The 26,472-nt window shown below is 35.3% G+C and overlaps 4 protein-coding genes across 23 annotated transcripts; 3 read left to right on the forward strand and 1 right to left on the reverse strand.

The window, feature by feature from the left end:
* LOC18612353 (clathrin coat assembly protein AP180) lies at positions 1,834-4,374 on the forward strand. Its single transcript, XM_007049114.2, has one exon. The coding sequence runs from the start codon at positions 2,124-2,126 to the stop codon at positions 4,335-4,337; it is 2,214 nt and encodes a 737-aa protein (XP_007049176.2). The 5' UTR covers positions 1,834-2,123; the 3' UTR covers positions 4,338-4,374.
* LOC18612355 (importin subunit alpha-1b) lies at positions 7,886-10,939 on the reverse strand. The gene is made up of 2 exons (XM_007049116.2): positions 8,953-10,939; positions 7,886-8,402 (listed from the first exon to the last, which is right to left on the reverse strand). The coding sequence occupies exon 1, from the start codon at positions 10,721-10,723 to the stop codon at positions 8,984-8,986; it is 1,740 nt and encodes a 579-aa protein (XP_007049178.2). The 5' UTR covers positions 10,724-10,939; the 3' UTR covers positions 7,886-8,402; positions 8,953-8,983.
* Positions 15,489-22,637, forward strand: LOC18612356. 18 transcript variants are annotated; one of them, XM_018122494.1, is made up of 15 exons: positions 15,489-15,860; positions 15,965-16,599; positions 16,691-16,851; positions 17,370-17,430; positions 17,713-17,778; positions 17,988-18,073; positions 18,451-18,514; positions 19,476-19,688; positions 20,213-20,278; positions 20,649-20,728; positions 20,818-20,967; positions 21,081-21,131; positions 21,416-21,478; positions 21,737-21,846; positions 22,220-22,637. In XM_018122494.1, exons 1-11 carry the CDS (start codon positions 15,719-15,721, stop codon positions 20,933-20,935), a joined length of 1,692 nt encoding a protein of 563 aa, XP_017977983.1. In that variant the 5' UTR covers positions 15,489-15,718; the 3' UTR covers positions 20,936-20,967; positions 21,081-21,131; positions 21,416-21,478; positions 21,737-21,846; positions 22,220-22,637. The 18 variants fall into 18 exon arrangements, with proteins under 18 accessions (XP_017977983.1, XP_017978110.1, XP_017977874.1 ...); XM_018122621.1 differs by having other exon boundaries at positions 21,081-21,127; positions 21,678-21,846; XM_018122385.1 differs by having other exon boundaries at positions 21,081-21,127.
* LOC18612357 lies at positions 23,206-24,718 on the forward strand. 3 transcript variants are annotated; one of them, XM_018120375.1, is made up of 2 exons: positions 23,206-23,575; positions 23,836-24,718. In XM_018120375.1, the coding sequence occupies exon 2, from the start codon at positions 23,897-23,899 to the stop codon at positions 24,560-24,562; it is 666 nt and encodes a 221-aa protein (XP_017975864.1). In that variant the 5' UTR covers positions 23,206-23,575; positions 23,836-23,896; the 3' UTR covers positions 24,563-24,718. The 3 variants fall into 3 exon arrangements, with proteins under 3 accessions (XP_017975864.1, XP_007049182.1, XP_017975871.1); XM_007049120.2 differs by having other exon boundaries at positions 23,206-23,529; XM_018120382.1 differs by having other exon boundaries at positions 23,206-23,455.

Consider the following 26,472-nt stretch of genomic DNA (forward strand, 5'->3'; position numbering starts at 1 on the left):
ATATTATAATAAAAAAATAAAATTTGAAGACTAGTATCTCATAATTGTTAAATCAAAATATATATCGTTTATCAAAATTTTATTTTTAAGTGTTTATTATTGAATATCATATGATATATGGTAAAAAAATAAAATTAACTATAAATAACATGTTTACATTTGCATAACTAAAACTTAAAATTTTTTTATTTGTTTATTTATAAGATTGAGTGTTATATGATTAAAAACATAATGACTTTTTAATTCCAACTCTCTATATGTTCCTTATTATTATATATTTTTAGATAAAACATGTAGTTTTATATTAAATTATTAACTAAAAATAAAAAAAAAACATTTGACACATTAACAAGAAGTGAATCTGATTTTTTTTTTATTTGTTAGTACTTTTCTGTCTGAAGTTTTAATTTTGGAGGTGGAAGCCTATAAAAAAAATATTTCATGTTTTATTTTAAAAGAAAGAAAGAAAGAAAGAAAGAAATAAATAAAAGGATATTGAATAATGGAATATGATAACATGAATATAAACTTGTTAAAGTATATTGTATGATAGTTTCACGTATCTAATTGGATCTTATCATATTATACTAAATAATTTTTATCATGTACGATAACATATTTATCACTATGAAATGTTTTAATGAGTACTTTTATAGCATTCATTAATTAATGTCAGTTTTAAATTGAATAAAAAGGGGAAAAGGTGTTATATACTTATATTAACTATTTCATCTAAAGAAAAGAGATACATATATATATATATATATATATATATATATTATAAATATTAGTATTTTATTGTAGGACATTCATCAAAATATTTCTTATAAAATGATTATAATATCATTAATTAGAAAATTTTGTTAAAGTGGCTGTGAAATTAATTGGCATTGACGTTCGCCAAAGTGAAGTACAAAATATAATGCTCTGATTGTTTGATGAGTGAAGCTCAAGGCTGAGCGGCAGATAAGGTCGCCCTCTTCTGCCTCCTCCATTCGTTTCAAGGAAATGGAAGGTGAGGATTTTGAGGGAGGAGAGTGAATATGGAGTTAGTAATTACTCGATTGATTGGTGGGGGCATTCTGAATTACGAATTATGAAATCAAGCGTTAAACAAGTGTTGGGAGGGACGAGGATGTCACCCAAAATCTTTATCTGTTGGGAACCATCAATGGGATTCCCTTTGCCTCCCAGTTCCTCTTACACTAGTCACTGTGTTACTCACATGCTCTATCACTATTATTGCTGCCACTTTCTTTCTCTCTGTTTTTGTTTTTATCATTTGCCATGAGACTGCTGTCCACTGCTTCTTGTCCACATACTTACACCATAATAAGACACTGCGTAGTGCGTACTAACTCAACTTTGTATCCTTCTGAATTATGCATTTTTCATTTTGATATTGAATGTACTGTTCTAACATTGTGGTTAAGTTGATTGAGATTCTTATCATAGTTGAACTTTGCCTTGTATACATGTCGAAATGCGTTGGCAAAGCTCAACTTAACTTATGAGCATTGATTCGTATTGATCAATTTTCTAAATTTAGAAAAGCAAAGTAAAAGCCCAAACTATCTGTGACGGAATAGGGTCCTGCAAAGCCCAGATACGTGGAGCAGAGAGAGGAATGAACCATGACCATCCAATTCAAAGTTCAAATTTTGAAGGCCCAATCAAGCCCGGATTAACCAAATGTCAAATGAGGCAGGTATATTGATCCTCATAATCATATAAATAAACCAAATCCAAATTCATTTTTGGATACTGAAAGTGGGACTAAATCTTATTTGAACTAGTGCTTGATATATAATAATCTATAGTTGGTGTAAGCTGGTACTACAAATATATAAACACGATCTGATTGGGGATCCACTTACCAGTCGGGAGTTGCAATTTTTAGGAATGGGTCAACGGAGCTTACGAGTCTTTGTCACGTTTACAAGGTTGGGAGAGTCTCAAGGCTTTTGGCTACAGTCTCCACCACCCAAAATAAATTACACATTCCCACTATTACTATTTTTAGGATCATAATTTTCCAAGAAAACGAAGTCCCGAAAGAAGAAAAGGGAAACGGGATAGCTCAAAGGATTAAGGGGAAGGAAGAAAGAGTTTGGGAATCGACCATGCCAAGCAAGTTAAAGAAGGCGATTGGGGCAGTGAAAGACCAAACCAGCATCAGCCTGGCCAAGGTTGTTAACACCAATTCCTCCAATCTTGAAGTGGCTGTCCTTAAAGCTACGACCCGTGACCAAGAGCCCACTGACGAACGTTACGTTAATGAAATCCTTCAGACTATCTCATCCAACAAGATTAACGCCGCAATCTGTGCCCATGTCATTGCCAAGAGAATTGGCAAAACGAAGAATTGGGTTGTTGCCCTCAAATCTTTGGTGCTTGTTCTTCGAATTTTTCAAGATGGTGACCCTTTTTTCCCTAAAGAAGTCCTTCAAGCAAGGAAACGTGGAGCCAAGATCCTAAACCTTTCCACTTTCAGGGATGTCTCCAATTCCAGCCCTTATGATTACACGGCTTTTGTAAGGTCGTTTGCTTTTTATCTTGAGGAGCGTTTAGATTGCTTTATCACAGGGAAGCTTCAGAGAAGATTTACGTACAAAGAAAGGCAGAATAGCCATCCAAGAAGCCGTCGAGTTAACCAACAGCCTGTTGGAGAAATGAAGCCGCCAATGCTGCTTGACAGGATTTCTTATTGGCAACGATTGCTTGATAGAGCCATTGCCACCAAACCAACGGGTGCAGCCCAGACAAACCGCCTGGTTCAGGTTTCTCTTTATGCTGTCGTTCGAGAAAGCTTTGATCTTTACAGGGACATATCTGATGGACTGGGTCTTCTTTTAGATAGCTTCTTTCATTTGCAACATCAATCCTGCGTCAATGCCTTTCAGTATTGTGTCCAAGCCACAAGACAATTCGAAGAGCTTTGTTCTTTTTATGATTCTTGTAAGAGCCTTGGAATTGGGCGAACCTCGGAATATCCAAGTGTGCAGATGATATCAGATGAGCTTATGGAAACATTACAAGAATTCTTGAAAGACCAAGCTTCGTTTCCATCACCTGGGAAATCCCCATCTTCTAATTCTCCTCGTTTGCTTTTCCTCCCGGCACCACCAGCCAAGGATCCTTCTGGAATTACAGAGAGAGAATCTCAAGCTGGTTCAAGATGCACGTCCTTGGAAGATTTGATGAGTCAGACAGAATCTGCTGGAACAATAAGCCCCTCTTTCTCGGTCGACCGTCTTTCGGAGGTTTCAGAGAAACAGTGTCATGAACAAGAAGATATGTATAATGTCACTGAAACAGGTTCAAACCATTCCTTACCAATTGATCAAGGAACCAATGTGACTATAGATTTTGTATCCTTTGATGACTGGCCAAAGGTAGATCAAAAACAAGGGCAACTTAATTCAACAATATTGGATTCAATCAATGGTGAAAAGGGTTGTTGGGAGCTTGGTTTAGTAGAGGCACCAGCACAACCTGTACATGCTTCTCAAAACGTATCAAATGATAACTCTTTCTTTGACAACTGGCTTCAACAAGATCATAACCAAGAACAAGCTTCTCAAAATGTAGTCAACGGTCATTCATATATCAATGACTGGCTACAAGAAAATCAAAAGCTTGAGCAAGCTTCTCACAATGTAGCCAATGGCCATTCGTATCTTGATGACTGGTTGCAGGAAGATAAAAAGCTAGAACAAGCTTCTCAAATTGTAGCCAATGGCCACTCCTGCTTTGGTGACTGGCTTGGGGAAGAAAGGAAAGAACCAGAAAAACCACAGCAAAATTCAGCATTTAATTTGAGCAATGGTGGTCAGGAAGATTGGGAGCTTGCTGTTGTAGAGGCATCAACACAACCTGCACAAGCTTCTCAACATTTAGCCAACGGGATTGAGCTCTCCATTGCAAATGATCTATTTGATCAAAGACCAATATCTCAACGCCAATACAATCCATTTCTTGAGGATGGAGCAGAAATATCGGCAGCCATTGCCACCAATACCAACGAAAATGCAGCTTTTCCTGATAACTTCTCAGTGGCACCAACATTTCAGGCAACACCAACTTTCTTAGCTCAGAGTCCTAACGAAATTGCCGCACCAACATTTCAGGCCACGCCGACATCTATTTCCCAGAATCCTGACAGGACAACAGCAGCGTTTCAGGATGAGCATGATGACCCTTTCGCTCCATGGCCTACTATGAAAGCTAACAACAATATTTCTTCTGATGAGTGTGTAGATCAGAAAAATGTGTTAATTCAACAAGAGTTGTGGTTGCAGAACCAAAACAAGATTATAGCAAGGCATATTGTTTGATATATTCTTGAATGAAAACTTATATTCAATTTGTAAATAGCTCTGTAAAACAAACTTACTAGTTGATAATCCAATATACAATACTCAAATGAAAAATTTTCTCCTCTCATCTGAAGCAATGTCTCTTATCTGGTAGTACAAATACATTGCTTTCATTTCGTTAGCGAACAAGCTAAACTTGAAAAGAAGGAAAATTTATGCCTTGTGTGTAATTGGAAAAAGGAAAAACAAAAAGATCAATAAGAGAAATGTGCAGCATTGCATAGGATGACACATTCAATCGCACCAGAGAAGATTAATCACTTTGTTGATAACTCAATAAACTAAAGAAGTGATTTGGAAGTAAAATAGAGTAAAAGAAATCCGTTAACATCTGAAAAGAAGATAGTAAAATTTGAACTTTAAAGGTCCATCAAGAGAAGAAACAATGAAGTTTAGAATTTTGCCAAGCTTAATCTGGTCTCGAATTTAAAAAGCTGAGCTAGGCTTTCTTAGTGAGCAGATGAGCCAATTACAGAATTCATATTGACAAAATTTCACTGCTAGCACGGCATTGTGAAATGGACTTTGGAACTACTATAGTATAGAAGAAACACATCTGTTTCTGCCCTACGCCCCTACCTAAGCTTTCAGCTGAGAATAATCTCTTACATTAATTCTTAGTTATATTGCAACATATATATATATATGGAGGGAATCGGACAACAATGAACAAACTACCTAGACCCGACCCTGAACTGAAGCAAAATGTAACATTCCTCTGGAGTCTAGAACCTGCTTTGAAGGGTGTCTATTTTGGAAGTATAATGTGTAAAGCACTTTCCATTTCAAATTCCAACTACTTTTAAAGCTATCATAGAATTGTTACGCCAAAAGGAATAAGGATTGCTTTGTGTCATAATCCTAGGGAATTTTAAGCGAACGACACAGAACAGCCCCATTAAACTTGAGCTAGGGTTCACACTTCACACAAAGAGTTGGAGCATGCTTGGCCCCCCTCGTGTGGTTCTTTTACCACCATCTCTGGGCTGTAAGTAGCATATTTAAAGACTCTGTACATGAGCTCAACAACAGTAACAATTTTTTTTAAAAAAATCTACCTGTGCATTTATTGTAGTGTAAAATATTATATATAAATATTAAGAAGAGAATTATTTTACATTTGCAGTTGCCTAAAATGAAACCTATTGGATTTGTTCAAAAGGGTATTGTTGTTTGATAGATAGGAAAACTAGTGATCTTTTGGAAATCTTGGCGTGAAAGGAGAGATAGTTTCTTGATAGATGTCTTTACGCATTGATAAATGATAAAATCCATCTAATCAATGTGGAAATGGATAACAATAGGCTTTACTTTGAGCTCAAAAACATAAAGATCTCAGTCAAAAACCACGAATATTCAAGATGATAACGTAAAGCTGACCAAAACAATCCTTGCTTTTGGTAGAAGAACATCCACAGGGTTGTTATTAGTTGACTTGGAATTTAGATGGAAATTATATGATATATCAACAAAGGTTTTCAAACAGGTACTTCAAATTCAAAGGGAATAGCTTTAAGATGGCCACGTTAAAATGCTCTTGCATTTTATTTGCTGGATTAATTTGCCTTTCATGCATAGACAATGAAAAAAGGAAAAATCAGTTAAAAATAGTTTAATACAAAATATTTTCTCAAGGAAGTTGAAGGTATTGAATTCATGGATGATCTCTTATTATTTAACTTAACTTATGAACTAAGAAAAAGTGCAAACATGATAGACAATAATACTTTATAAATAAAAGTAGAGTTGATTTAATGTGTTCTTTAAACTTGAGTCTGAGAAGTAGGAAAAGGCCTCAACCCTTTCAACTTTCAAATGTAATAATAAAACATAAGTATGCTGTGTCTATTTGGCGTTCTCACTTTCTAATCATTGTCTAAATCCTTGTGTTTGCGTAGACATGTTACTGAGATGCACTTTATTTGTTCTCGAGGGAAAATCATTTTCTTTTTCGAATCTCTTTCACAACTTATGCTTATGCAGTAATTATTGAACAAAACTCGCAATGCAGTAATTGACTAATAGCTAACCTTCAACTTCAACCACCGAACTCACCGACCAGTCAAAGATTTCATAGCCGTCTAGGTAGAATAAATCTTTATCTAGCATCAAGCGATGCCTGCAGCCGTCCTCCAAGGTCTAGATTTTGCCCCAAAATTGAACTTTTGAAATACTACTACTACTACTAAAATTGTCTACTAAATGACCCGACAGCAGAGCAACCAACCATGTTTACTCATGGAATTTGTCAACTCGACGCCAAACCAATTGACGGGGCAGGAGCCAGCTGTGATATTCTTTGAATTATAACTACTAATACTATTTTACTATTGCTAGAACTTTCGCGTGGGCCTGGCTACATTCTGTTAACCATAAACAATATTAATAAAATGGCCCAAAAGCATTGGAAACCTGTACCAGTAAATAGTACTAATTTTTTGGCGCGAAAACGTAAAGAAAGATAGAAAGGCTGGAAAGATTTGTGAAGGTAATGATACAAGCAAGAGAGAACGGGGCTGGAAGCGCGAAGCTTTACAGCTTGTTAACACAATGGCCTTAAAAGGGGCTCACGGGAAATATGACCATAGCCAACAACAACAAAAAACAAAAAGTGAAACTTTCTTTGGCAGCATCTGATGCATTGTCGTAGGGTATTTTGGTACCAACGACTGATCTAACCAGGACAAGACCCAAGAAGGAAGCAAGCAAGAGCATGTGAAGTTGTGTATCAAAGAAATGGACCACTCAATGTTTACGATCTTTCCCTAATACTAGTGTTTTTTATCTCTCTCTTTCCCATGTGATGTCCCTGTACTCTTCTGCTTGGGACCCGCATTTCTAGCCTTTCCCCTCTCTTTATAGCTCCCCTTCTTCCCTACATCAGCGCCGAGCCTTACTCCTCAGTCCTCCGCCCCCTCTATTTTTCTTTTCCTCGCTGCTGCAGCCTGCTCCCTGATCCTGCCTGCTGCTGGCTGGGCTCCTCTTCCCAATTTTTTCCCTTCTTTTTCCCCTTTTCAGATTCTCAATATCATTCGAGGCCCACTCCTCGATAAAATCCACTATATTTTACTTCTAAATTTTCAGGTCCATCTGATTAAATACGTGATCATCAACAACATATCTACTTTCGTAAGCTAGTTATTCAGAATTGCAAACAAAGTGTGAAGATAAGGGGTCACCTGGGCCCCCACGCCACATTTGCCAAATCTGAAGACCATGATCAATCAGCATTGCTAAATACTACGACCATAATCATTACCGTTGATTCCTTCCCCTTTACCCACATGGAAAGGGCAAAAACCAAAAAGCAAAATTTAAGTCCTGAAGCTTTGGGTTTTGTTAACTGCCTAGCGTTGTAGGCTGCAACATCATCATCATTGCACCGCCGAATTAGATCAGTAACGTCCGTATCAAAATCAATATTCAGCGTCATCTCAATTCAACTAACATTCCGCGCAGCGACGACAAAACCGAACGAATCAGACAAAATAAGAATCAAATAAAGATCAGACAAATATCACCACATTCCATAAGTGTAATTCTAATGCAAGTCAGATGACGAGCAGAAAACAGTTGCACTCTTTTTTCCACTACTAGAATGAAATTACAGATAAAAAACAAAGACTTTAGGAATTTACATTATAAAACAAAATCCACAAAAGGAAGATTAAAATTAGAAAGAAGGAAAAAAAAAAAAAGAAGAGACAGGAGGGATACATAACAATCATCAAAGCCTCCTTCTCACAGCTCATCAGCTTCATGAGTGAATCAATTTTAATTAAAAAAATAGAAATATAAAAGCAAAACGAGGATACTCCCTAAAAACCGCATCCATGCCTTTTGTCATCATATATTAATATTAATAGTAATATAATATATAAAGATTAAAATATAATTAATATTTTAAAAGATATGAGGTAAAAAGGTTTGGAGTATACGAAGTGTGTTGTCTTGCTTGTTGCTTTTTCCACTACAGCGCTTTCTCATTCCTCTGACAGTTAGAAAATTCCAAACGGACTCCGCCTGCATCATAATAAGTTGTCAAAAAGAAATAATTACAAAAAATCACGGACCAAACTTTCACGTGCTAGACACGTATCTACATAATCTGCTCCGTTAATTTAGTACCTACGCGGTTAAAACGACGACGTAGCTGGTACAGGACACGGGGTATCTTTAGAGATTACCACGTCAGCATTACAAATAATAAGCTTAAAAATTTAAGGGTCCATGGAATTGATTAGTGTGACAATGGGACCCATAACCATCTAAGGCTTCGATGTTTTGGCCATCATTTTCCCGGCGTGAGAGCGACATTATCACAACTCGGATAATCGAAATCCTTCATGTTTTAGTGCACTTTAAGCACATCTCGATTGCTGACGTGGCAAGCTAAAGTACCAGAAATTATAATACCTAAGGACGATAAAGAAGGGGCAACATCGTACTTTTAACGCTACTGAATGGCGCTAAAATAGAGGACAGTTACTCCATGCGCTAACGAGAAATTTCTTTGAATAAAACCCTAACAAAAATCCTAAATTTCCAATTATATCCTCATAAAAGAACATACCTTTGTTGGCGGGGGTTAGTATCTTTTCTGGTTATTCCCTCCTAGTCCTGCTGAAAATGCTCTTGAGTCTACTCCCAGCGAGTCTTTGAAGCGCCTTCTTAGCTCCGGATACTTCCATTTCCGCCAGACTCTGCAAATGCTTATTAGCTCCGGCAGCCACCAGTCTCTTCCTACAACCACCGCTTCCTCCGCTTAACACTGCCGTCACCACCATCAATGGAAACTTCTTAGAAACAGCCTCATTCTTCGGATCCAACATCTGCACCAATCTCATCACACTCTTCTCATCCCTAACCAACTCCTTCCTATTTGATCGCACAGTCAACAACGAAACAATTGCTTCCGCCGCCGCGTCTTGTAAGCCCACTGGCTTTGGTGATTCCATTAATTTTACCAAAGAACCCATACAACTAGAAATTGCTCGCTTGTTTCCATCAGTAATTGACAAATTTGATAACAAAGAAGCTGAAATCTGTTGTAAAATCATGTTCCCGTGCTTAATAAATTCACCCAATTGGATAATAAAGGCCGTTGAAGATGATAAAATCCGTGAAACAGAATCTGCGACCGACAGTGAACTGATTGTACGGAGAACATGCTCGATCGTATCTGAACTTGATAAATCTTGAATCAAGTGCATTAATCTCGGCAATCCTTTTTCCTGTATAATCAACGCGCGAAAATATTCGCCCGAAGAAGCGAGAATTGAAATGCAATTGGCTGCTTTTTCTTGTGCAGCGGTGATACCGGAGACTAATAACTGGACTAAAACAGGAATCGCACCTTCTTCACCTAAAGCCATTTTCATATCTTCCACGGAAGCCACGTTTCGAAGAGCGCCAACCGCGTGGGTTTGAGTTGGTTGAGAACCAGATCGGCAGGCTTCGATTAAAACCGTGATGCCGCCATATGCTGAAATTGCCCAGGCGTTTTCGGGATCGGCCGTTATTGCCTCAACAGCAATCGCGGCTTTTTCTTTTAATGGAATGGAACCTGTTTCGAGGATTCTTAACAAAGGCCCTAATCCTCCTTCTTCGAAGACGATTTTTCTCGAATCTTCGCTCGAAGAAGTCAGCATCGACACTGCTAAGACGGCTTGTTCTCGAATTAAAGGTTGGCTGTTAACGTCGAGAAGACCAATCAAATAGCCAACGTTTCCTTCTTTAGCAACCAAAGTAGTAGACTTCTCGTCGTTGTTTAGAAGCTGGAGAAGTGATTCTAGAGCTTTCTTTTTGAACTCGATACCACCAATCTGAAGTCGCGTAAAGAGATCCCTGATGAAAAAACCTAAATCATCTTTATCAGAGTCAGGTCCCGGGTGAGACAAAACGATGGCGTTTGATTGGTGAAGAACGCCGGATCTGAGAAGCAAATCAAGGTCATGGAGATGGTTGGAGAGAGAAGACGAAGCCATGTCGAGGTCGCTTTGCATGAGGAGTTTCCCCCCAGTAAAGGAAGAGAGAGTACATTGATCGGAGAGAGCTTTCAAACGTTGGAGAGTGGAGAGAAGCGAAGGGAAAAGCGTGTGAAGCAAAGAGTTCTCGTTCCAGTGAGGAGATTCGGAGATTGAGGAGAGAGAGGATTGGAGGGAACAGAGCTTTGATCGGAGGACTTGCCACCGCCCGACGAAAGATCGGACGGTGAGGGAAGAAAGGAGGAGGATAGAGAGTACGCTCGTGATTAAGTCGAGAAGTGTTTGCGGTGGTTGAGATACTGATTGTTCTGACGGTGGTGGAGGTTGTGGCGGTTGCGGTTGTTCAGATGGATGCATTTGAGGTTGAAGCCCGGATTAGGAACCGGAAATGTTAGGGTTAAGGTGAAATGGCAAAAAAATATGAAAGAGACAGGGTTTGCTTGGGGGGAAAGGAAAGAGAAGGAAATGGAGAGCAGGAGAGAGAGAGAGAGTTGGAAAGGAAAAGGAGTTTCTCGGTGTGAGAAGCCTTGGAGGCGAGGGAACTGTGTCTTGAAGAAGTCACGAGCTGACTGGTTGGGTTCCCGGCTTGGGCTTAAGTCAGCTACAGTACGTTGACCGAAATCTTCTCTCAAAGACTCTCTGCCACGTCACATTAGGAAAACATTTTATGCATTAAAAATTTTGGATCTACTTAAAGTAACGTTTTTATACAAATGTTGACTTTCTTGACAGAATGAGAGGGTTGACTGTTGAATAAAATTTGATTTTTAGTAGAATCAAAAGTTTCCAATCTTAATATTCCCAGGTATTAAGGACATTTGATTGCTTTCTTTTTCTGTAACAAAAACATGATCAGAATTTAAGCGGTGCATTCATCAGAGAAACTTGAATCATAATCCGTGATGGGTGATGAGAAGTTGAGTATGAATACTGTGGGCCTCAAATTTGGCAGGCAGGACGTGCTTAAGCATTGGGGATTTTCTTTCCTTTTCTAATCCAAACAATTAAGAGATAAATCCTTTTTTTAGGATAAGAACTTTATAATAAGTATAAGCTAGTCGGATAAGATAATTTAAAATTGGGTAAAATATCTTATTTTTTAAGTTTTAATCAAAATTGTATAAATGTATATTAGTTTTTAAAATAAACATCTCATCTCAAAAAAATATTTTTCACTTGATACTTAAGTCCAGCTATTAATCAACTGTTAATATTTTCGTCAATTTACTAACATGATAAGAGTAAAAAAATAATTTTACTCTTGATTAATTTTTAAAATTATTATTATATACTTTTATTATTTTTTAATTTTTTTTGAAAAAAAACCTCTCAATAAGGGGAGCCCTGATTTGGCGCTCCCAAGGGAGCCCAATTTGGTGCTCCCTTCTCTTATGAGCACCGGTGGATGTTTTTTTTTTTTTAATTTTAAAATATAATAATAATTTTTTAAATTTATAAAAAAAATATTTTAATTTTTTCTTAATCTCTATTAATAATGTTTGTATTTTTGAGATAAAATGTTCACTTTGAAAACTAATAAACCTTTTTGAAATTTCGACTAAAATTTAAAAAGTTGGAATATTTTACCTTTTAAAATATGTAATTGACACAAAACAAATGTTTTTGTTTCATTTAATTATTCAACAAAATAAAATTTAAGGCTAAATACAATCGGTTAGTCTTACTTTGGCCTTTTGTTTTTAAGAAAATAAACTTAAATTAAAATAAGTCATTATTTATTATTAATAGAAAGTTGTTAGCTTTGGAACTTGACTAAGATTTTGGCGGGCTATACATTTAATAGAAGTCAATGACAATTTGATGTCAAGGTCCAACACAGTAGGTTGTTAGTGCAGATATGATACAAGTTCAATAATTCATCCACACAGAAGACTATTGTTATCTGATCGTGGGATAAGCATAAATTTAATAAGCTTGGTCTTTAGAAAATATAAGCCCCCTTTGCTGCAAAGATCAAAATTTCAAATATTATTGTCAAATTATCATACTTTATATCTCAGAATTATAGAAAAAAAAAAAGAAAGTTGTTTTATTAGTTGCGGTAAATTTAATGACATAATAATATAGGAAAAGTTTTGAGCAGGAGTACTGGAGTGTGTCATTCTTGAACTTCCCAATGATGCATTTTTCTAGGCCCCGCTTATGCCAGTAGCTGTCTTGCTCGGCAGTTGTCTGAAGGCTGATTAGGCAACAGCTAGCTACTTCTTTCCCTCTTATTTACCCAGCTAGTATTTATTGTCACGTAAATACTCATTCTTAAATAATAACTTTATATAAATATAAATATAAATATAAACATTTTATTTTATAAAAGTTAATTTCATTATGCCTTAAAAAAACCCTTGTTTATTTTTGAAAGCCCACTGTGAAAAATTAAGTATTATCCCATTTAACAGTTGTAACTACTTCTTAATTTGAATTTTTCAATTTTTATACGATGCTACTACATACAATTATAAATATTATTTCTATAATAATAATAAATTATTTGAAATGACAATGCTCTTTTTCTTTCATTTTCAATCCTCATTTTTCTTAAAACAATTATTATATAAATATTATTTGAACATGAATATAAATTCAATCAATCATGATGTGACATAACACGATATTGAAATTTATCATGTTGCAATACATGTTCATGTATTTATAATAATAATAATAATAATAATAATTTGTCATGTTAATTAGAAAAAGTTGTGAACTCATATATACTAACATGACATAAAAACAATGACAAGTTGGATCTTGATTAGTTGGCTTACAACTAAAGTGATAGAAAAAGTCTACAAAATTTTAATTAAATCTTATTTTATTGCTCGTAAAAATTTTTAAACTTCACTTGATAATGTATAAGTTAATAGTCTTAGTGCATGTTTGGCCTAACTTTTTTTCAACTTATCTACCTCTTAAAAGCAAAAGTCAGGCCAAACATGATTTTTTTAGAAGCTTAAAAAAAAAATAACTTTTTTTTAAGAATAAAATTTTTAAAAAAAGAGCTTAAAAAAAAGCTCAAAGAATGAGCTTTTTCTTCTCTTCTTTTAAAAATATAAGAGAAGTTTTATTTTTGTTTCAAAAATATCCTCATTTGTTAAAAATAATTACAATATTACCCTCTCAAAAAAAAGAAATACCTTCTATAATAATTTTAACAAAAATTATAACTTATAAAAAGAAATTTACCAAACAATTTTAACTTAATTTTAAAAACTATTATTTTTCATAAGAGCTTTATAATAATTTTTAAATTAAAAAAAAGCCAAACCAAAGAAGCTCTTAATAAAAAAAGAAAATATGTATTAGTTTACTTTTTATCATTTATTTTTGTTTATTCTTTTTTATTCGTTTTTATTCGTTTTCCAATTTTCTTTCTTACCAATCATATGAGACTAAAATGGAGGGGGAATGAATTTGTGGGGCATGAAGCATCGATGCATGATTTTGCAGATTTAAAATGTTTTGGTGACATTTTAGCAAATGAATGTGGCGTAGGAATCAAGAGTGGGAACTGTACAATTGCAGAGGGCCCAAATCCAAAATGGGTGGGCTATTTCTGATAAATGAGGTCCAATTGTTGGAAGTTACACCGACCTAGCACGCTCAATAAGACCAATTTAATTAGTACTATATTTCAACGTATTTATTAATGTTTTTTAGAGGAGGATTCCATATTTCAGTAAGTATTAAATATGTATTCATCAACTGAAAAATGAAATTTCACTTCATTTTTGTCGGTTACACCTTCAGTATTCAATTGCCCATTTGCACCCAATAAAATTTGTTGGTCCAGCTTCAGTTCACCACTGTAAACAGATTTTTAATTTTAAAGATAATGAATTAAAAAGAAATGAAGAAGAACCCAATTCCATAATTTTTATGTTCAAAATTTAGAATTGAAATTTAAGGACCAGCAGTAAGGATAAAGTTCAACAGTTAGGCTATCACAATAGATATTTATGAAGGCAGTTGGAGTTGATTTACTCCAATTACTTGATAAGGCATAAGGTAATAAACATTAGTTGTTTGCAATTTTTCTTCATGAGCGAAAAAAGAACACAGTTTTTTTTTTTTTTAAAAAAAAGAGGGAGAGAGAGAGAGAGAGCATAAATAAATAAACAAATGATCTACCAAAATAATTAATATATAAATGGGAAGGGTTACTTAGGGGAACGAGAAAGTTATGAATAAATGATATTTAATTTAGAGAAAAATACAAACTCAACTTAATTTTTTTAAAACAATTAATTGGCCTAATAACTTAGACAATTACTTTGTGTATTACTGTATTAGTATAAACATATAATTTACTTAAAAGTTATAGTGAAGAAATTTATACTACTTTTTTTTATACATATAAGGAGAATAAGGTAGAGACTATGACGGTTCAAGTCGTAAGTATAGTCCGATGGGATTGATTTGAAGAGAAATTATTAATTTTGTCTTCTAATCAAAATTTAATGAATTTTCAAATGTGTAAAGAGAAAATGGAATCTAGAAGCGCCAACAAAGACTGAACGCTAGAGCGGGCTTCATGCCTCTGAACTGATCTTTGGAGCCGACGGTAGAGAAATAGCAACGGATCTTTTTAACTGGCCCCACTTGTTGGGCCTTGTAAGTAGTTTCAGGCTCAGGATGGGTGAACAAATATTGGGTTTATCTACCGATTATTTGATTGGTTATATGTGCTTATTATTTTTATTTTCAATTTTTTTTCTTTTGCTATCTATTTTCAAAATTAGTTAGAAAATAAAATCGCTTTTTCATTTTTCTTCAAGCTAAGAACATGTTCTTTTTTAGTACAAAATTTATATTATAACTTGATAATGATATAAGTCTTGCAATAATTGTATATAAAATAGTAGTTTAATAATTTCAACTCTTTTATATATCAATTAAAGTTTTAAACCAAGTCTTTGTATTAATTTTTTTTGGAAGATTTAAATCCAAATATTCAAGAATAATTTGATAGAGTTATAAGAGTCTTAACTAAATTATTACTTAACACAGTAAAAAAAACCCAAGACTGAAATATGGTGTATACTCTCTCATTTTTAGGATAAATGACTAGAAGTTAAACTCGTATCCATAGGAGAAGTGAAATGAGAGTGTGTGTGCCATGGCTAAACCAAGCTTGTTTTTCCGAATCCAGTGTCGACCCCATCTGCCCCTTTCGTTACACGTTAGATGGGCTTAAATGGCTAAACCCCTAGAATTTGTTATGAACACACCCCCTAAAACCCCACGACTCAGCACTCAGCCCAGGGCAGGCAGAGCTTCTAGAAACGCAGAGGCAGCATCCCAGCGTCGAGGAAGAAGAAGAAGCAAAATCAAATGGTGAACAAAGCATGGAAGATCATTCCAAGACCTTTACTAGAAACAATCCTCAACAACCACGCCCAACACCACCGTGTCCCTCAACCCCTCATTCTCCACGGCCCCCGTGGCGTCGGCAAAACCACTCTCATCCTCGACCGTAACCTCCCCCCAAATTCACTTACATTTCTCTGTACCAGCCTTTTTCTTTTTTTCTTTTTTTATGTGAAGTAAAAGACATTCACTTTTCCTTTTTGTTTCCAGGTCTTCTTGGTGAATGGAACAAAGGCCCCCATTTAACCGGCTACGTAGACTTCGCTCAATCAATCAAAGACCACCATCCCAATTTCGACGGTTCGTTTCCTTGGACCTCTTGGTCCACCTGTGACCTACCTTCTTTATCTAACTGCCGAACCCAACTCGAAAACTGCCTCGAATCAATGGCTTATAAAGGCATCAAGCTTGGAACCATTAGCTCTAACCAAATCTTCACCACACTCAACAAATGGCACGGCCTTAACACCGCCCTTCGCCGAATATTAAACCGAAACGCTTTTAAAACTGCGGTTTCTGATAAGGTTTCGGGCTCGGGTTTATGGGATCGAGCGGTTTTTGCGTTATCTGCTCGATCAAATGCTGAGGAGATTGATGGGGTTTTGGGGTTTGAAGAGAAAGGGAAGAGTTTGTCTATTGAAGAGGCTTCTTATTTTAGGGAAGCGATTGTCGCATTGAGATTGGCTAAGGAGGTGATTAAGGTGCAGCAAGGGTGGAGAGGTAATGCCATTGCTGATTTGAATAGGAGTGGACGGTTTTCAAGGTCGCTAGCAAATTCATGTACTGATTGGCCTTGTTTGTTGTTTGACTTGCTCTCTCAAGCTGCTGAGATTGACCATTTTCAGGTAGTTTGTTAACTAGAAAATTTTGAACGAACCTCTTTATTTCATTTAAGTGGTTTGTCAATTAATCATTGTTTTGTTTTACATTTGGCAGCCTAAGTTGGTCATAAATAATATTGAAATTCTTCGGAATGCAATGTTAACGGATGACTCGACAGTGTGTGGATCAATGTATCATGACAGTTTGATCTGGAGAATAATTGCTTTAGGAGCAAATGAGCGATGTCTGCCTGTTGTACTCGTGACATCAGATAGGTTGGGACTATTACTATTTAGCCATGTTTTCTATTTATTGTTGTTTACTTTATGCTAAATATTTCTATTTTATGTAAGTTTTAAGTTTAAACTTTTCAATTTTCTTCCTCAATCAGCTGAAATATTGCTCCTTTCAAAACGCTGAAGGGCTAAGTTCAGGATGCACATTGTCTAACAGCAATAATTTTGAGCAATGTTTAGTTTCAAGTGCCTTTTTGTTGTTTAGCTCAATAGTTCAGGGAAGTAGTGCCAAAACACTCAAAATGTGTTACAATTTCAGAATTACAACTGTGATACAATTCTTGCATGCTGTTGTTTGATGGACAATTTTTACGTTATTATGACATATTTCAGTTAAGGGAATTATAGGCTTTCTTCCTACTCTTCTTTATTTTTTGGAACCTTTACAATGCTTAGTTTTGCATATTTTTTTATGTGCCTTTGAACTTTAGAAACCTTTTACTCTATTTCTATCTTTTTTACTTCTAACAAGTAACAAATAAATTATTTTTTCTCAGCTACTATTCATATCAAGCTTTCATGGATTTTGGGTTTCCAGATATATTCATCTCTCGTGAGGTAGTCAGAAAATTACATATGATACTCATGTCGCACCAATATGTGTGCACACACACAAACACATGGAGATACACATCCATAAAACATTTCTGTGTGCATCAATGAATGAACATGCATATATGCATAATGCATTTATGTGTTTCATTTCATTGGCTTTTAAGTAGTGTGTTTTTACCTTCATGTTTCAAATATTTTCAGAACAACTTTGATCACACACTTTAGTATGTATATAACTGGATGGTGCTGGTGCATGTTAATTACTTCAATTTGTTTGATTTGCAGACCTTTGGTTGGACTCCCCAAGAAGCTAAAATGCACATGGTTTCTGATTACTTCACTCATGCAGAGGTGAGCATTGATTTGTTAATAGAGAAACATGATGAAACATCACCATAATCAGGAAAGAAGGAAAAATTAGAGCTCAAAGCCCCATCAAATTTTATGTTTAGTTCTCAATAGTCTGTAGAGGACATCTTTTTCCTTCCAAACCATCTATCTGCATCTGGAATTACAGACATTCTAGGCAACTTTTAAGCTTACCTTGATTTGGAATGCAGTGGATGGTGATCGATGATGTGCTTGGGCCAAACCCTCGACATCTTTTTGAGCTTTATGTGCTCAAACAAAGCAATTATTACCAGAAGTAAGAAATGTTTCATGTTCAGTTTGTTGTATTGTTATCTCAAATCTCGTATTGGACACTATAGTGGCTTCAAAAACTAGATGTTGAAATTTGTTTTTTCCAGATAAAGATGATGATAAAAGTGTGTGGTTATGGTTATCCAGTGTGGTTATGGTTATCCAGTGTGTTTGTGGTTGTTGAGTCTCATTTTATCTCAGTTACTTCCTGAGCTGTCTTTTGTTATTGTAAGATTCTAACGCTCTCATTGCAAGGATGAAAAAAAATTGAATTTAGTAAGAAATTTTCTGTGTTAACATTTTAATGTGGGCCTGTCATGTTGAATACAACTATTCTATGCACTGTAGCATTTTGTTAAAATTTGTTTTCTTCAATGATAGGTTGATGGACAACGAGGCAAGTACGTTTGAAGACATAGTGGATGCATATTTAGCATATTTGCAGGTAAACTTCATGAATGAAAGCACTTTTCATGTTATTTCCTTGATCCTTTTAAGCACATATGCTATCATTTTTACAAGTCAATTTGTCAGGATTGATTAGTATTCTGGCATTTCGAATGTGGATAATTATACAAGAGGAACAGTCTAAAAGAGTTATGATTTATAGTTTTTACATGATTTTGTAATTGCTGTTTTTCCCTAGTAGATATTTGTTGGTAACTGCACTTCATTTTTCACTTTATTCATGGATAAACAGCTGGCATACCATAAGCTATTCTAACCTGGCTTGTTGACTATTCTTTTTATGGGTGATTTTATTGAATTAGTTTTTCAAGATTTTAATATGCAGTTATGTAAAGATATTTGCACACAACGTTATAATAAAGGAAAGGTCTATTGCCATTACTGAAGATGGTGTCCTTGTAGTTAGTACTCTGGGTTCAAGTCCAAATTAGTGCACTTGTGGGGCTTGGCTTAGCCTATGGGTTCAGCTTGGCTTGAGAGAAAATCTGTGGGATCTAGGGCTCTCTCTTTAGCTCCCCAATATGTATAGAATGATCAGCCCCTGTGTGCCCTTTTTGCTTAGTCCCACACCTCCTCATGAAAATAAAAGAAAAAACCAATGACAACAAAGGTTGGTTGTACAGCCTGGTTTGAGCTCAATGCTCTGTTGCTGTCTTAGATTCTTGGCAACAATCATTTCTAGGTTAATTTGATGAATCCTTCAATGGATAAAGCATTGATGCATTATAAATGAACTTGGTTCTTGAAAAATCTTACAAAAATATTAGAAGTTAATAACATTCAGAATTTTAATTAGAAGACTTATGGTACTGTTTATTATTTTGGGGTTTGCTATTTTGATGTTGTGATGTTAATATTTTTCTTTTAATTGATTACTTGGGCTTTCGTTCAATTGTGCACCATTGCTATCTTACATTCTCTGCAATAATCATTTTTAGGTTACTGTGGTGAATCCTTCAATGGAGAAAGCATTGATGCTCCTGCAAAAGTTTGCCGATGATGCACGAAGTGGAAAGATTTTAGATGATAGATTACGTTTTGGTGCTCCTTGGAGACATCCTCCTTCATCCAAGGACCATACTACACGCTTGGAATGGGCAAAGATTCAACTAATGGATTTTATTCAATCTCTAGTTAACACAGAATTTGGTGTAAGTGTGTCACTCAGCACTCGCACTGCTTTGAAATATTTGTTCTTTGGTGCTTAATTTTGTTGGAATTATGGTGGCTGTAAATATGGGAATACCTAAAATAATCTGTTTTTTTTTTCTCCAAATTTTGTAGTAAATTTCCATTTCGGGATTATGCTTCCATTTCATTATTGATGCTCTGAACTTTGTTTTTCACTTTTCGATTTTTGGTCATGATTCTTATTTTTGCCTCAAAAAGGCTGGCTTCAACTTCATAACCAGATTTTTCCTGTTCATTGCTAGTAATTCTCTGATTTACGAAAAGCATCAGGCAGTGGAAACTTAGAATGTCATCCTGTTAGACTGCCTCTTGCAATTTGTCACAGATTTGTATCAATTCATCTGTATGCATAGTCTTGTTTAAGTGCATCACCATAATATGAATAAATTTCTTACTTTAGGTGCTCAATTTGCTATACAACTGTCATTCTTGAAAATTGTTGATGCTTCAAATAATTTTGTTTTTCCCCCTTATCCGTATGCAGATTAATTATCTAGCTGACTGTAGTCTAGAGATCTTGGATGATCCTGCTGCTGTTGCATTAGTGGAGGTATTTCTTCTTTTTGCTTTCACAATTTTGTTGCTTTTACAATTCTCCCTGGCCTTCAATTTGAAATTCAAGGATAGTGTTAAATCTTTTAGCCACATCCAACTTTCTCCAATGACCAAAACTTGCAGTGGAATTCAGTCCCTTATTGCTTTAAAATCTTGCTGTACTGATGGTAGTATTTGATTTATTAAACTCTTTTGCCTAAAATTTTTTCCAAATGTTATGCTGAATACATGTATTGAAAACTTGATATTGTAAACAGACAGCACACTGTAATTATCTTCCAAAACTGATCTTGTGTGGCTTTAGGACCCATATTTTTGTGTGCATGGGAAATTAAATCCATTCTCTGCAAAATCTCCCTTTCTAGGTTGGCTTGCTCTATGCTCAAAGGGATCCTTCTTTCATTCGCCCCATCTCTAAAGGTATTCAGAGGTGTCTTGTAAGATGGTAAGTGAGAGAAACTGCCACAAAAGGGAATGGGATTGGTACATGCTCATGAGGATCATATGCTCACATGTTCTGATGTTGGATCACAGGCTTGTCCAGGAGCGGATGCAATTGAGTTACCGGAACTTGCTTCAGTATCTTTGGCAGCGAGTTATACGTGGTCGTAGCTACCGTCATTTGATGCTGCAAGAGGGCTATAATAAATAGAACGTAGGGTAGGATGCGGCATATCTGACTGAGTACTAATCGATTTTATTAAGTTTCTTGAATCCATTAGGAGTTAAGATGTAGTTCTCATGTCATGGAATAAGGAATTATAATCAGATTCTTTTGTTGCTTTTTTTAAATACAGTTTCAGGATTCTTTTGGCATGGGCATGGTTCAAAGTTCATATAAAATGTAGGTAAATTCCATTTTATTTCTATGTGCGATTAGTTCATGGTTCACTCATCCATATTATCAATCAAGGGCACAATATTAAGTATTTATAGTCAAGCATTGGAGGTCCTGTTATCTGCTTGATTTTGCTGAATTCTTTTGTATGTTAGTTGGAGTCTATTTCTTTTTATCTTATAACAATTCCTTCTAACATGGTTCATATATGTTCAGCACTCAATGGACTTAAGCCTTATTTTCTACAAGTTCCTTTTGTAATTTTCTATATTTCCTAAAATTTCTATTTGTCAGTTTTTACAATGTGGGGGACCTTTGGTAAATATATGAAGGCTTAAACAGAATTTTGAATATATTGTAAGATTTACTTGTCCTTGTTAGATTTCTTGATGCACTTTTGAGATGATAGTTAAAAATCATTTGTATGGCATTTAAAACTTTGTGTATATTTGTGCACAATATACATGTATAATGACTTTAAGCTATGAGCTATATTATGGAATGCTTTTTTGAGTTAATGAATGTGAAATAACTTAATTCCTGTCTTACATTACAGATCTTAGTTTCCAGCAAAACTTCCCTAGAATGGTGTTGAATTGGTTTTTCCATGTATAGGTTGCTCATGAAGCATGCCTGCTTTCTTCTATGGGATTGACAATGTGAACTTGACTCAACAAAATTGTAGATACATTTGCCACCAGAGATGTTTTTTGATATGTAACGAGGTGAGTTTTATTGCCATCATTCTTGTTTTAACAAGGACACCTGATTTGGATAATTTGAAGGTTACTTTTCTTCCACACTATGCCTAAGTGGACAACTTGACAGCAAAGAAGATAATAGGCGAATTCTACATCTTTTTCTTATGTGAATGGTATAGGACTTTTATTTTTCCCTTAATGTCCTAAAACAATGAATCATCCATAGTATTTATTTCCTGTGTAGCATCATGGGTTATCTAGACAGATTATGTTCCTTGAACTATATCTTCAATTCTTTATGCTTCGTGTTTGTTTTTTTTTTTTTTTGAGAGCAATGCTTTATGCTTGTAAGTGCAAAGAAAGTATCTAAACCACTGCTGTGTCCCGTTTCCTGCAGTTGATCACTTAATGATGGCAGCTTTAGATCCTGCAGTTGATCCCTTAATGATGGCAGCTATAGATGATCGTGTTGCAGTGATATATTTATGCTGAACCATTTTTGAGAACACTCATATAGTGAGCATTCTCGTTCAATATTTATTTATTTCTGTTCCTATTCCATTGAACATTCCATCAAGTAGAACACATTCATTTTAGGGGGTTTCTCATGTTACGTGATGATAGCAGAGAAAAAAAACGAACGTTTGCAGGCGGCTATAGTGATAGTGATATGCCTCCTGACTAATAACTAGAGGGAGGTTGGTTGGTAGTTTATTCTTTTATGTTCTTTGATCAAAATGTGTAGGGAAGGGGGGAAGTTGATCTCTTCTGAGCCTTCATCCAAAGAATTTATAGTCTGAAATCGAACTTCAGTATATGCAATTATGCATGGTGAAAAATAGTATGGGTCCATTGAAGCCACTTGGTATGGGCCCTGGAAGATCCAAAGTCGAAAGGACTCATGATCACTGCATGTTGCTGCTAATCATTTATTCTTTTCTCAACCGCCATAAATTTAGAAAAAGGAAAAATCAATGTGAGGCTACTCCTATAACTTAGACTAATTATCGGGAGAGGGAGCCATGAATTTATTAACAGCTGTTGCGTACCTAACTCATGATCGCCGCATTTCATGGCTTTTGACTTTGTGAAGCAAAAAATTAGAATCGTATGTCCTCTGATCTCTTTCTCAAAGACTATTTTAAAGTTGTTCTTTGCATGTCCTCTTCTTTTTGATAAAAGTATTCCCCCTGCCTTTCTTCCTTCTAAGATGCATCCATTGTAAAGCTAACAGTGGCTAATTGAATGCACCTGCGGTTGCCGTCTTCCAATTCTTTAAGAGCAATGGCAACAAGATAACAATTAAACATTAAAATTTTGAAAGTCCTCCCTCGTGTCTATATATATATATACATATCCATGATTGCTAAGCTCTATTGACCGAAGACCCATAATTGTCCCAACAAAATGTAAACAGGCTTAACCTTAGCCATAATTTAAGAGCAGAGTAATTGAAAAAAGAGAAAGGTCTCTCGAAGGGTGCAATATTTTTCTGAAAAGCGTCCGGACCCACAATTTGTAATGACCATCCGGCAAGCTGATCATGAACTCAGAATTTCTCCATTCTGACGCGGTTTCACCATACTGCCACGTCTCTTTTATATTCACTTGTTTTCCACTCACTTAGTTTCAGGTTTTGGTTCTTTACAATTATTTTTCTTCCAGTTTCTCACTGCTTAATTCTTTTGGCTGCCAAGCTAATTTCAAGTAAAGAAACATGTCTTAGCTCAATCCATTAAATTAAATTTCCTTGGTATTTTTCTCCGTATTTTATTTCTTATTTACTCTCCAAGTTACATTTATTATCTCTGCATCATGCTAGATACGTGGAGGAAGAGTGTTGGATCTTTCATGCATAATGCAACGTTCCATTCAATTTCTGCATTGCATTTATTCATCTATGAGTCTTTCTCTGTTCTTTTCGTTTTTCCTTCTACATTTCGGTTTTCTTTGATTAGTAATTCAAACAGCGACTGATTTGAACTTTGCATCTAATCGATTATATACATATAGAAAGCAAAAGCAAGGAAAAGGAAAAACAAGAAGAGAGGACGTTGTTCAAGCAGGGCAAAAAATGGAGAGCATAGTCAGAGACAGGAGAGCAAGTTGGAAGAATCTGAAACAAAGGCTAGGATTGAAGGCTATGGGATGCTGCGGAGCCACCTGGAGTCCCAGAGCCAGAATTTCAACCATATCAATCCTAGAAGAAGATGAAGATGAAGAAGAAGAAGCAGCAGCAGTAGCTGCTCAAAGCCAGCAAGTGATTATCAGTAGGAGCGGCAATGTCGTAAATAATCGTATTCAGAATCAAACAGAGAACAGTGCCAGCACCCCACTTTTGGTGGGCCAGCAGCAACAGCAGCAAGTACCCACAGCAGGTTCGGGAATGAACTTGGCAATGGCGCTAGCAGCGGAGCGTAATTTGCGGACAGCCAACATGGGTCCCAGTCCCACGGAGGTCAAGACGTTGATGAGATTGATTGAAGAAACGGACGGCGTTGATTGGAAGAAGAAAAGGAAAGACAATGTCGTTAATGTTGAAGGTGTAGGAGTAGGAGGACTAGGAGGAGGAGGTAGCTGCGATTGGATGTGCTGCGTGTGCATGGAGAGGAAAAAAGGAGCGGCCTTTATTCCATGTGGGCACGCATTTTGCAGGGTTTGTTCCAGGGAAGTGTGGGTCAACCGGGGTTCATGCCCTGTCTGCAACCGTTCCATTCTCGATATTCTTGATATTTTCTAGATTTCAGAGTTTTCAGACCCTCTTTGTTCTTGCTTAAGCTTTTCGCTTTTCCTCTATTTATTTTTCGTGGTTTTCATGGAGATTCCTGAAAATATTCTTTGAGGGGAATTTTACCTGCCATGTAAGATGAAAACAATACGACAACACTTTCAAACTGGTTTTGCTATTTTGGCCCATTGGCTTTAGAAATGTTGACTAGAAGAACCAAAAACATTCTGTTCGAATTGAGGAAAACAGAAGAATTAAGGCAGAGACAATCTTTTTTAATGTTTTAAAAAAAAGGATAATTTCATATTGGAAATTAAAATATAAAAAAAATTAATGTGATACTTATACTAAAGCACTGAAAAAAGTTATAAATTTTTTATTTTATACATCAACATACTTTAATATCTAAATAATTAATTAAATGTGATTGTCAAATTAACTATTCTAAAAGAAAAAAAATTAAATAAAATATTTTAATTTCACATGAAGTAATTAAAAAGAAAGCTTATAAACTTTGACGTTGCACATTCCACTGTGTTAACATTTTGACAAGATAGTAATAATCTTATGACAAAGTGGTGTCAAAAACGGCCTAACTTAGATCCAATTTAGATCAAACATCTCTAAATGGAGATAGATATGTAGGGTGGTTGACGATGATAAGGGGTTGCCAAATTACATGTGAACAAATATCACGCCAAGCATTTTAAACGAAATAGATAAAATGTTTTAATCCCATATTTGATAGATAGATAATTTTAAGAAAGTTATAAGTGTAGATATTACACACTCTATCAAATTAACTTTTTGAAAAAAAAAAATACTAATCTTATAATATACTTGTCAATGGGGGATCAAAACTCCTCATTTAGCTTAAAAAAATTTCATGTCACATTCAGTGTCTGATCTTGATAAGCGCATGGCAGTTAAAAAAATTTCAAAATTTTAAATTTTAATACCATAAATGTTAAAAAAATAAAAATCCTAATTTTGATTATTATTTCTTTCTGTGATTCTTTGTTGTTCTTTCTTTCCTCTTTCTTCTTTCTCCTTCGATCCATCGTCCATCGGTGGAATCCAATCATTATTTGATTAGACCTAGCTAGAAGAGGCCTGATTCGTCGTCAGAAGGGTCACCATAAAGTTTAAAATCAATACTCCTTCTCATAAAATGTTTGAATGAATCGGATGACGGAATCTTTTAAAGAAATTAAACATGTTCTCTTGAATCTTGAGGTGAGAAAAAATTTTCTAAGTCCTACCAAATTGTTGAGAAGATTTAGGAAATGTTTTCAATATTTAATGATAGGTAAAAGAAAGATAAAAGAATAAAAGCAAAAAATAAAAAAATTAAGAAAAATATAAAAAAATATGAAATCAAGAAATATTAATTAAGGTTAGATTAGGATAAAACATGATTAATAGATATTGTTTTTTGGATGGGCATTGTGGGTCCTAATACTTTGTTCGTGTGTAATCGTTTTCCCAAACTCTTGTTTTGTTTCACAAAATTAAATTTATCATTTTTAATAAAATTAAATTAAGTTTAGAATTTCATTAAAAATGATGATTCAAATATATTGTTAAGACCCGGAACTCCCAATCGAGCCCATGACAACCGCCGCGAGGCCTCGACAGATATTCTTCACCTCGAATGCCAATTGAAACCCCGCAAGGCTTAGCATCAACTTCCTCATCTCCCCGGTGAACAACAGTTATTAAATCTCGCATTTCAAAAAAATCATAAGTCATTTTCAAATAAGAACAATAAGATATCATTTTCTGGCTCACAGGGGTATTTTCGTAATTTTTCGTCAAAAATCTCAAAACTTGCTAAAAATGTAGTAGGTAAGCAGAAAATATATATTTAATGATTTAAAAACAATTAAGTATCTAAAACGTTCATTTGAAAGCAAATTGTT

This window comes from Theobroma cacao, chromosome 1, assembly GCF_000208745.1.
Source record: "Theobroma cacao cultivar B97-61/B2 chromosome 1, Criollo_cocoa_genome_V2, whole genome shotgun sequence".
Classification (NCBI taxonomy): Eukaryota; Viridiplantae; Streptophyta; class Magnoliopsida; order Malvales; family Malvaceae; genus Theobroma; species Theobroma cacao.

Bases quoted from the DNA above. Each gene is read 5' to 3' on its own strand.
- LOC18612353 (XM_007049114.2), top strand. From the start codon at position 2,124: ATGCCAAGCAAGTTAAAGAAGGCGATTGGGGCAGTGAAAGACCAAACC.
- LOC18612355 (XM_007049116.2), bottom strand. From the start codon at position 10,723: ATGCATCCATCTGAACAACCGCAACCGCCACAACCTCCACCACCGTCA.
- LOC18612356 (XM_018122494.1), top strand. From the start codon at position 15,719: ATGGTGAACAAAGCATGGAAGATCATTCCAAGACCTTTACTAGAAACA. The intron at 18,515-19,475 runs GTAAACTTCATG...AATCATTTTTAG, and splicing joins CATATTTAGCATATTTGCAG to GTTACTGTGGTGAATCCTTC. The intron at 20,279-20,648 runs GTATTTCTTCTT...CTCCCTTTCTAG, and splicing joins CTGCTGTTGCATTAGTGGAG to GTTGGCTTGCTCTATGCTCA.
- LOC18612357 (XM_018120375.1), top strand. From the start codon at position 23,897: ATGGAGAGCATAGTCAGAGACAGGAGAGCAAGTTGGAAGAATCTGAAA.